The sequence below is a fragment of the Aethalodelphis obliquidens genome, unplaced genomic scaffold, assembly GCF_003676395.1.
Source record: "Aethalodelphis obliquidens isolate GAN/ISIS:26980383/991018 unplaced genomic scaffold, ASM367639v1 scaffold50, whole genome shotgun sequence".
Classification (NCBI taxonomy): Eukaryota; Metazoa; Chordata; class Mammalia; order Artiodactyla; family Delphinidae; genus Aethalodelphis; species Aethalodelphis obliquidens.
Genome location: NW_020837994.1, coordinates 642,000 through 653,193, shown reverse-complemented (window position 1 = coordinate 653,193; position 11,194 = coordinate 642,000). Strand labels below are relative to the sequence as shown.

Sequence of the window (11,194 nt, the reverse complement as noted above, 5' to 3'; positions counted from 1 at the left end):
TGAACTGCCCCTTTTGATTTCCTTTGTTCCCAGGAATTCTGGGGACAGGGGACAAAAGGGTGAGGGAAATGGGAAGTAAGGAGGGAGGGAAACTGAAGGAAAGGGAGGAAGAATGGCGAGGGAGAGAAGGAAAGGGGGTCTACAGAGCTGGCAGCTGGATCCCCTCCCCACTCCAATCTCTTCCTGTCATCCCCAACCCTGTCTACTTCTATCTCCTGGTTTTAGTCTGACTCCATGGCAGCCCCTCCTGGTCCCTCTCTTTCTCCCACAGTCTAGGCACCCACCTGTGGCCCTTCTGTCTCCAGGTATCTATGTGGTACCTGCCGGGACAGCCCCTACCCCTCAGACTTCTCCCTCACACACAGATGTGACCACTGTGTGTGACATAAACACAGACATAAACACACACACACACTACCACAGGCTGGGTGACGACTTTTAATTTCCTCCCCCACATTTTGCAATTGCTTTGGTCACAAAGGCTGGTCTGACAGTTTAATCCCACAGTGAGGTAGGACTTTTCATGTGGCTGCTGATTTGGAATTTGGCTCCAGGACAAAAATCTGAGGACACAGAGGGGTAAAATACCCCCCTACTAAAGTAACCTGAAAACAATTGGGGTTAGATACCTTCTCTGAGTTTATTAGCCCAGCTCTCTACCACCCTTCACTCTTTTTTAACAATTATTATTTATTTAGGTGCACCAGGTCTTAGTTGTGGCAGGTGGGCTCCTTAGTTGCAGCTCACTGTCTCCTTAGTTGTGGCAGGTGGGCTCCTTAGTTGTGGCAGGTGGGCTCCTTATTTGAGGCATGCATGTGGGATCTAGTTCCCTGACCAGGGATCGAACCTGGGCCCCCTGCATTGGGAGCACAGAGTCTTATCCACTGTGCCACCAGGGAAGTCCCCCACCCATCACTCTTGACTCTACAAGCAGAACACCTGACATCTCTGCAGCTGTGAGTTCACAACCTAGTGGGAGGGGGGAGGGGGCCGGACAAGGGCTTTCCCACTCCCAAGCCAGGTGAGGGAGGCTCTAGGAAAATCACTCAGGGAGGAAAGATGGGTCACACTCAGATTGGTGACTTTGGGATTGTTTAATGAAGAGACTTTTACAAAAGTGTGGTCTGGTGTTCGGGAGATTCCATGCAGAGGGGCACTGATGTCAGGTTGTCAGGATCAGAGAAGCAAGGACAGCAAGAGGGGGCTGTGGCAGTTCTGGGGATGATCCACTGGTCCCTTTCCTCCTCACCTTGCCCCACATCCAGAGGAGAGGGGCACGCAAAGGAGAGGGAGCAGGGTCCTCCCAGCGCAGGGGAAGAGGAGGAGGGAGCAGTAAATTAAGTAGGCGATTGGAATTTTAAACTGGACTGAACTTCAGTTGTTATCCAAAAGTGACTCAAAGTTGTGGAGTTTACCAAATATGCAGTTGTGGATGGAAAAGGGACATTAGACGTCATCAAGCAGAGAGAGTCGATGGGAGAAAAATAAAACAGTTGCACATTTGTGCCTTACTGCATGCTCACTGTTCAGTAAACTGGAAAAGGAGGTACTATCAGTTCCATTTTACAGATGAAGAAACTGAGTTTGCAATCACAGGGCTAGTGGTGGCTAAACTGGGCCAGAACCCTGATCTTCCTGCCTCAGCTTCCCTGTGTCCCCAGACCTCCTCCTTTCCCTGAAGCTGCTACTTGGTGACTCTGAGTTCAGCACACACTAAAGTCACAGTTGGTACAAACAGGACTGAATCGGGAGCTCCAAGGTCAGAACCCAAGGTACACCCCCTCTCACCCACATCACTCAGGCTTCTCCCCAGGATGTCCACCCCAGGCCTTCCAAGATGAGCTGTCACTCCCAGGAGGTACAGACCAGTGCTGATGGAGGAAACGGAAGAAGCCAGAGAGCCCTGGCCTCACATTTCGTCTCCATGCTGACCGCTGCATGACCCTGGGTGAGGCACAGGCCTCTCTGGTCTCCCGTCTCTCAATGCAGCCAAATAATCCCTGGGGTCCCTGCCAAGAGGGAAAACTGATTCCAGTTGGTCAGGTCTCCCAGGGGGCTCACATGCTGTTTCACAGTGGCTTTTAGGAGTAACAGGCCCAGGAAGTGATGTCAAGTTTGGGAAGTGAGGAGTAGGGCAGGGAGGCCCAGAGGGTAGAAGCAGGGGCGATACTTTGGGGCAGGCGGATGCCTGCTGGACAATGGTGCAGGGCAGCCATTGTGCTGGGAGTGGAAAATCCTTTTCTGACTTCATCTCCAAGGGCTGAAAATAGTCTCAGGTGAGCCCCTGGGGGCTGGCTTGGTCTGGCCCATTGTTCCTGGCTGGGACAGGGCTGAGACTGGACACCTGGCTGAGCTGGAGCCAAGAGAGAGGCGAGCCCTACTGAAGAGGCTGGAGTGGCCGGGCAGAGCCAGGGCCCGCTGCATATGGGGAAATTGGAAACTGAGGCCCAGAAAGAAAAAATTCACCATGTCACATGGTGCATCAGGACAGAGGAGGATGAGCTCATTTCCCTCACCCTTCACCCCACACCTCAAGCACATACCGCTGGGGAAGGTAAATGCATCCTTCATCCTGCAGCCCAGTGACTCCTGGCCAAGTTCCAGCCTCCACCCCACAGGAGGCAGAAGCATCAGACATTCAACTGGCTCCACTCCAAGGCAATGTGTGGTGCCAGTGGAGTCACTTCACCTTTCTGGTCACTTGATACTAGGGGAGACCCACTGCCCCACTCTAGTCCTCAGAACTGAGGGCTCATGGGGTCTTGGGAGTGCCTGGGGGAGTAGCTGTTAGTTGTGTCTTTGATGAAAAATCTGGGTGGCTGCTGCCCTAAGGTAGGGAGAACTGGAATGTGGGAAGCAAGGTCTTCAGGTTCTATAGAGTGACACAGAGAGGGCAAGCAGTTGGCCTCAGGTCACACAGCAAAAACTGCCCATCCATTGCCTGCTCTGGCCCAGCTCCAGGCCAGTCCTCCAGCCCTGGGTCTCTGACTCTTGGATAAACCAAGGAGAGGCTGCAGCACCCTGTGGTGGGCACCACCAGTCTGGGAGAAATGGTTAAGCCTGCTACCATGGGTGGGTGGGAGCCCTCAAGCCCATAGGGGAGGGCTCTGGAAGATCAGAGGCATCCTCGTCTTCCTCCTCCTGCCATCACTTCTCCTTACTGCCCTTCCACAGCCCATCGCCTGGACAAGGTTCTGTAAACACACACAAGCTCATGAGCCTGAGAGCCACCCAGTGCCAAGCAGGGCAGAGGGTGGTCCCACACCTCACCCCAGGATGGACCTGCTCTTTCCCGCCACACCCTGGGGAAGCCTCACCCACAGGGGACACTCTCTTGCTCACTGGCCGGACACACTGTCCTTTCCTTCAACTCACTTATCCCAATGTGGTTACTTATTAAGTTATGTCAACTCCCTGAGGGCAGGGTCCAGCTGGCTCGCCTCTGTATCCCCTTGGCACAGTGCCTGGTGTGTAAACGCTTATCATGTGCCAGGTCCTGTTCTAAGTGCTTCATGTGTATTCGTTCAGGTAAGCCTCCCAATGCCCTACGTGGGAGGTAGCATCTCCTTCTAGAAATGAGAAAATGGAGGTGCTGCAAGATTGATTTGCCCAAGGTGCCACAGCTGGAAGAAGTGGAGACAACCCTCAAACGCAGGTGGTCTGGGCAGAGAACGGGTGCTCTTAACTCCATCCTCACTAGACTGCCTCTCTCATCTTGAATCACACAAAGGGTCGCTTACAAACTCTCCTGCCCCGCAGGGGTTGCAAGTGGCATGCGATACTGGAAAGGGAACTAATCTGGGCATCAGATGGACCTGAACTCAATCTTGACTCACCCGTTTACTGCCTGTATAACCTGGAGCAAGTCCTCACCTCTCAGAGCCTGTCCTCTCATCTGCTAAATGGGGGTAATAATGTCTATTTCACACGGTGGTGGTAAAGAATAAAGAATAATGGATGTGACAGGGCGCTGCCTGGTGCCCGGGACGCGGGTCAGTACCTTCGCTCCCTTCCTCAGGGGCCTGGCTCTAAACAGATCAGCCCAAATCTGCCTTGACAAGGGTGGTGGCAGAGGGGTAGCTTTGGTGGCCTGACTTGGACCAAGATAGGAGTAACTGTGTCTGGAGGGCATGTTGGCCAGGGCCTTTCCTAGCCTTTGGAGGGTAAGAGTGTCCCTCCTGGGACAAATGCCACCCGGGGCAGAGACCCCTATGTGCCAGGGCCCCTGCCCCCGTTGCACGGAGCTCACTGAGAAGAGCTGCTGTAGGCCAGTCAGCAGGCATTTACTCCTCTCAGCTGCTCTCCCCGCCCCACTCCGCCCCAGGTCCCTGGCCTCAGCTCCCCAGCTCCATCAGAGGTGGGAAGAGCTGGGGTGGTGGGGGTGATGGCAGGATTCCCACAAAGGCACTGACCTGCACTAAATGGAGCAGAGCTGCAGGGGCAGCCCGAGCCCCTGGCGCACGACCAGGCGCCACGCCAACCTGCTGAGTGACCTTGGACAAGGCCCTGCCCCTCTCTGGCCTTGAGTCTGCAGCTGGGCTGGATAATCCCTGGGGTCCCTGTCAGGGGCTGTGACCTTTCACAGCGTCCTTCAGGAGTCAACAGCCCCAGGAAGTGATGTCAGGGCGAGGAGGTGGGGAAAGGGCAGCAAGGCCCAGAGAGTAAGAGGAGATATTTTGAGAGCAGGCAGGTCCCTCCACGTCACTGCTGGACAATGGTCTGGGACTGGGAGTGGAAAATCCTGTTCTTACTTGGGCTGAAAATAGTATACGGCAACAGAGTAAAGAACCTCACCCACCAGGCGGGGGGCCTGGGCACTGAGAACAAGGCCAGATGTCCACACCGAAGAGCCAGACGGTTTGACTAGGGTCTGCAGGAGGGGCCCTGGGCCTGTCCCTGGTTCCCTTAGGGTCTTCATTCCCCATCCCCACCAGTGCCTGCCACAGGATTAGATGGTGAGTCAGGCCCTCCTGTCCCCTAGCTCCTGTGTCCTTAGAAATCTGTAGGCAGTTGCTTTAAGGAAGGCATCCTGGCACTAGGCCATAGTGTGGTCTCTATGTGCTGTGGGGCTCTCAGTTCTTGGGGTCTCCAGGACAGCTGCTGGAGGGGTAACTGGGCAGGACATGAAAGGAATGGGGACTATAGGGGAACTTGGGCCTGTGGTGGACACAGCCCCATCCCCAACCACAGATAGACACTCGAGAGCCCCCAAAGTCACAATGTATAACTCCCTGCCTCTGAGTCTGAGCAGGGCTGAGGGGGTCAGAGCTCAGCATTAACACTCCTGGCCAGTAGAGTATCTCACATGGGTAGAGGCATCTTATAAACTGGGATTGGGTTCAGCCTGAGCAGCAGCTGGTAAGAAAGAGATAGGCTCAGGCCTGCAAGAAATGTTCAGGGACAGACTGTAAGAGATCATCACAAAAATGCTCATAAGGACCCGGGCTACATTAACAGGAGTATAGAACCTAGAATGTGGGAGGTGAGCATTTCACACTACTTTGGGCAAGTCACCCACATTGCACAGTGCAGAGGAATCATTTGGGTCATGGCTTACGACAGGTCCCTGTCACATGGGGGAGCCCATGTGAGCAACCTCTGGGGGGTGCCGTTTTGAAGAGGCAGAGTGGGAAGGGTGGAGAAGTCATAGGAGGTAGGTGTAGGTGGGGTGGGGAGAGAAGGACCTTCTCTCAGGCAGAGTGGGCCCATCGGGCAAGGGCTCTCCCACAGGGAGAGGGAGAGAGAGAGAGAGAGGGAGAGAGAGAGAGAGAGTCCTTATCCTTGAGGTTCAAAGTGAGGTCTGTCAGTTTTGCCCTATTCCTGCCCAAAGGCTAGGGCTGGGCCCTGTCCAGATGAACTCCACACATCTCCAGAGTGGTCCTGGCTAGACCCAGAACCTGTCCCAGGTGACACTCATCCCCCCTACACTAAGCTCTGACCCAGCCTGAGCACCAACCATTATGTCGGGTAGCTGGATTTTCCCAAGAGGAAGAGGACTGGACAGGAAGAGTGAATCTCTCCCACGCTTATCCCCAGTGCAAAAGAAACCTCATGGTCAGGGCAAGGAGGGAGCCCTGACTTGGCCTCCTTGTGACCCGCCCACCCTCCCCATTCCTGCCTTGAACCTGGGTACCAACTGCCCAGCCAGCTTCCAGTTCCTGCAGGCCCTGCTCTCCTGCCGCCATGTCTTTGCCTAGAACGCACCTGCACCTGGATGTTCTTCTCTGATGAAGTGCTTTTCTCAGAAGTCCACCCACTCCAGGAAGCCTTCCCTGATGCCCTGGTCCACTGCCCCAACCACTCAGCATTATCCAGTGGTGTGCTAGAGAAACTTGTACCTGCTCTCAAGAGGCCTCTGTTAATTTTTCAGGAATTTTGCAAGGAGGCTGATATCACATTGGTAGTCTGAAACTGGCTGTGGCAGGAGTATCTGTACCACAGAAACTGGCAATGCTGCAAATAATGGGTTCCCCTCACCCCCGCACCCCCCGCCGAGAGTCAGCTAAATGGTTGAACTTTTACCAGCGCATGACTGGTCATTGCCATTAAATCCTAAACTGGGGGATCCTGAGGACTGGGACCCCACCTGACTCCCCTCTGTACCCAGCAAAACCAGGCATAAAAGCCAGTTAACTTTAAAGTGGAGGATGACCTGGGGTCTGGAGAGTACATTTATATTCCTCGTGTGAGACCACCACTGAGGCAGCTACTGGGGAGGCGGAAGAGAACAGGTTGGAGAAAGGACCCTAGTGTGGATGGTGAGAGCTCCCCAGGCTGTATCCCCAACCTCCAACTACACAGCGGGGTCCGGCTCAGCAGGTAACAACACCTTTAGTACAAGTCCCAGCCTCAAACTGGCTCCCAGCCTCCAGATGGGTTTATGACATCAGTTCCCAGACGTTCATCCCTTGGGCTGGGCGTCCCCCTCAGAGCTGAGCCCACAGTGGCACTCAGACCACTCCGACTCATCGTGGGAACCTCTGGCTCAGCCCTGACTCCTTACCAGCGTCCTCTGGTCAACCTGCGACCCTGTCCCTCCCAGGCAGCTCAGGCACAGGCTTGGCTGTGTGACCTTGGTTAAGTCACTTTCCTCTCTGGGCCTGTTTCTCCACTTGACTTGATTAGTCTGGAGCCCAGCCTAGGTACCTTGGCAGGCACAGCCAGGTATTTATGTGGGATTCAGGCCAGGGGCAGCGCTGGCCCCAAACCCTTGCCTTTCTTAAAACCTTACTCCCCAAATCTCACATACAAATGGTGACTCAGGATGTGGGGACTGCTGAGCTCTCTGGACCACAGAGAACAAACTGCGCCCCTGTCAAATGACAGAGCACTGGGGTCACGGCCCCCTTGACCATCCGGCCTGATTCACTGATGGTCCATATCTGGAGAGACTGTCCCATTTGGACAAGTCTACAGTCCCACCCGACACAAACTGGCACAGGCCCAAGGGGTTCAGGTCCTACAGCCAGATGTCCTTAGCGTTTTCACTACCAGGCGGTGTGGACTCTATCTGTCTAGAGTCCTCACTGCTGGCCGAGTCTTCTGTCCTCTTAGTGTCAGTTCTGTTGAACCTATGCAGGCCCAGCCTGCGGCGAAGCTGGGTGGTAGGGGTGGGGTCTGTGGGTGGCTTGACGTCCCGAGCAAAGCGCACGAGCCTCTGCCCAGCCAGGAAGTAGAGCACAGGGTCAAGGCAACTGTTGGCGCTGGCCAGCGGCCGGGTGATCTTGTAAGCCATGTTGATGGCGTTGAGGGTGCGGCAGCTGAGGTCCAGCGAGCGGAAGGAGTAGTAGAGGGTGCGGGTGACGTGGAAAGGCAGGAAGCAGAGGGTGAAGACAGCTAGCACCACGGCAATGGTGCGCACTGACTTGCGCTTGGCCCGCGGCAGGCCCCCTGAGGTCCCGTGGGTCGGCTTTAGCAGCCGCCGAGCCATGAGCACGTAACAGACCAGGATGATGGCGAAGGGCACCGCGAAGAGCAGGCTCAGCATGACGGAGCTGTAGGCCACGAAGTGGCTGAAGAGCTCGGGTGCCGAGGTGTCGTGGCAGGTAATGCGGCCACCACGTGCACTGGTGGTGACGAAGTAAAGCACGGGTGCCTGGCAGGCCAGCACCAGCACCCACACGGCGACGGCCACCCTGCGGGCGTAGCGGGCCCGGCCCCAGCGCAGCGAGCGCAGTGGACGCAGGACACCCAGGCATCGGTGCACGCTGATGCACGTGAGGAAGAGGATGCTGCAGTAAAGGTTGGTGTAGAAGAGGAAGCGCACCAGCTTGCAGAGCACTGTGCTGAAGGGCCAGTGGTCACCGCGGGCATAGTAATAGACCAGCAGGGGCAGGGAGGCCGCGTACAGCGCGTCCGACATGGCCAAGTGGAACATGTATGTGGTGGAGGCGTTCCAGGTCTTGAGGCGGCACAGGAAGATGTAGAGAGCCACGGCGTTCAGACACAGCGCGAGCACGCACACCACGCCGTAGGACACAGGCAGTAGCACGTACTTGAAGTTCTCATTGAAGCGGCACTTGTAGCCCAGCTCATCCCCATCCCAGGTGCCATTGATGGTGCCATTCCAGAGGCCCGGGCCTGTGGCCATCGCCCTGAAGGGAAGGGGGTGGTGGGGAGAACGGCCATCAGGACCCAGCAGGGAAGCCTGACACCCCCACCTGACCAGGGCCATGAGGGACCCCAAGTGCCCACAGACTCCCTCGGTTAAGATCTGCCCAACTACGTTCAAGGCTTTTATTGCATCTGATCTGCCTCTCTCCCTGGACCCAGGGGGCCCAGAACCTTGGAACCCTGGAACCTTAAGGATGCATGAGATCCATGACTGTCAGGATCATATAATTCTAACACTTTGGAACAGGGAGAGGCAAAATACCCCCTGAGGGCCAAATCCAGCCTACCAGTCTGTTTTTGTAAATAAAGCTTTATTGGAACACAGCCATGCCCATCTCTTTACATAGAGTTGAATAGTTGTGACAAAGACCATATGTTCCTCAACGCCCAAAATACTTACCAGCTTGCCTTTAAAAAAAAAAATCAGTGACCCTGTTTGAGAACCTCAGGAACACAGAGTTCTAGATCTAGGATTCTGAGCTCTAGAACCTGAGGATCTGGTGGTCCCAAAGGGGTACCATCTGAGATTCACGGAAAGGGGCCTTTGAGGCTGACTGGGTCCACCTCACACCCAGTGCCCACTGCCTGTTTGTGGCCAGTGGGAAGCCCACACCTTCCTGGTGGCATCAGGACGTTCTTTCCTTTAGCTCAGCTTTCTTCTCTCTGAGGAGGCTCTGGCCCTGTGCCTGGTATTTTGGTATTTGAGGGAGTATTTCCAAGGGTCTCCCTCTTCAGTCATTCATTCACCTCTCAGCAAATATTTTTAGGCACTCCTATTCTGGTACTTTCTGCATCTGTAAACAGAAGTCCTGCTCCCTGGCCTATGAGGCTACCAGATGGGGCTGTGACCCTCCTGAAGATTCCAGGGAAGTCTGGGGTGTAGGTGGTAGTGGGGGCATTGGGGGACTTCTGCTGGGGGGCAAATTCAGCTTCCTCCACGCTTGCCCAGCTTCTCTTCACGCATCATCACTACCTTGACCTTCTCCTACCTTGTCCCCAGTGAGCATATAACACAGCCCTGATGCCTGACCGCCCAGACAGTGAGCACCTGGAGATCAGGATGCCACCTTCCTCCTCTCCCCACCCCTCCAACGTGACCAAGAGCTCTCTCTCAGACTATCCCAGTCTGGAAGGCAAAGGTGTGCCCAAAGGTCTCAGAAGGTAGGCTGGAAATCATAACGGGAGTCCCAGAGGGGCAGGTTTGGGACAAACACAAAGAATAGCTTTCTAATAGTGTGAAGGGGCAGGGGGAGCTGACATTATTCAAGCCCCACTACTACTATGTGTGCTTTATTCATGTGACTTCATTCTATCCTTACAACACGGTTCAGGGAGCCAGGTTATCATGCCCAGGTTTCCGACAAAGAGGCTGAGACACAGATCATTCAGGTAAGTTGGCCCAGGTCACAGGCGGGGATAGGCTGCAACTCCTATCTGGGTCCATCCCACAATGGAAGGGGCTGTAGGAGGAGGTAGTGAACTCTCTGCTTATGGGGGTGTGCAAGCATCTCTCTAGCAGAGTCTGCAGAAGGGCTTGTGCCCTATGTGTGGGTGTGTCTGGGACGACAGAGAGGACAGATGTCATGTGTGTCCTGAGAATCTGGGGCTGTAAAACCCCTTTCATTTTGGAACCTGGGGTCCTGAGAGGCTGGGGCTTAGAGATTCTGCGGGGCCGGTGACATCCACTCCCTTAGACACTGAGCTTCTTGCCCAGCCTGGTCTCCCAGAAGCAGCCTGAGGCCCATGAAGTTAAGATTAAGAGGTGCTGAAGGACACACTGCTCCCTCAGCTTCCTTCTTTCCCCATAACCCTCCCCTTCCCCCATCTTCCCTGCCTCCTATTGTCAGCAAAGATGCTACCAGGAGGCAGGGAGCCTGCACTTGTGACCTCCCTCCCACGGACACAGGCTCCTCCCCAAGGAGCCGGGGCAGATCCAGGGTGAGGAGGTAAGTATGGGGTTGGGGTGGGGGGCGCTGGCAGGGCCAAACTGCTGGGACCCCTCTGTCCTGGGGCCAGGACTCAGGACCCAGCATGAAAGCACTTCCTGTATCCCACTCCACTCCTTGCAGCCCAGTGTCACCTCCACCCTTGCTGCTGGAGCCACTGCATCGGCCTCCCTGTCTCCAGCCTCAGTCCCCCCAGTCCAGAGGGGTCTCTGGAAAAGACAAAGTCATTCTCCTGCTTGAAACCTCCTGTGGCTCCTGTCTGCTCTCAGGAGAAAACCGAGCTCTTCAGTCTGGTACCAGAGGTTTTCATAATCCAGCCTCTGTCACCAGCCGCATCCCCTGTGACCTGCAGTTTCCTGAATGCACCCAATGCTTTTTGCCTCCCAGCCTTATGTTGCTCCTTCAATCTGGGATCCATTCACACCCGTCGCCTCCACCTGTTCAAATTACAGCTCTGTTCATCAGCGCAGCAAACTCCGGTGATTAAGAAGAACCCGGCCTCTGGACACAGACTGCCTTTGTTCCCTCATCTGTAAAATGAGGTGATTAACAGAACCTATATCACAGGGCTGCTGTGAGGATTAGGTAATTCGTGTAACACGTTTGGAGCCATGCCTGGCACACAGCAGGTACAC

General features: G+C 55.2%; 1 protein-coding gene across 13 annotated transcripts in view; it reads right to left on the bottom strand.

Annotated features, from left to right (window-relative positions):
- Positions 1 to 1,078: 1,078 nt before the first annotated feature.
- P2RY2 (purinergic receptor P2Y2) overlaps positions 1,079 to 11,194 on the bottom strand; it is a 41,095-nt gene continuing 30,979 nt past the window's right edge. For 12 of the 13 annotated variants that reach the window (XM_027083321.1, XM_027083313.1, XM_027083312.1 and 9 more), the window contains one exon: positions 1,079 to 8,594. In XM_027083321.1, the coding sequence (XP_026939122.1) occupies positions 7,460 to 8,590 (1,131 nt within the window). In that variant the 5' untranslated portion in view covers positions 8,591 to 8,594 and the 3' untranslated portion in view covers positions 1,079 to 7,459. Of the gene's footprint in view, positions 8,595 to 10,996; positions 11,090 to 11,194 lie in introns of all 13 variants that reach the window. The other variant, XM_027083317.1, reaches the window with a different exon arrangement.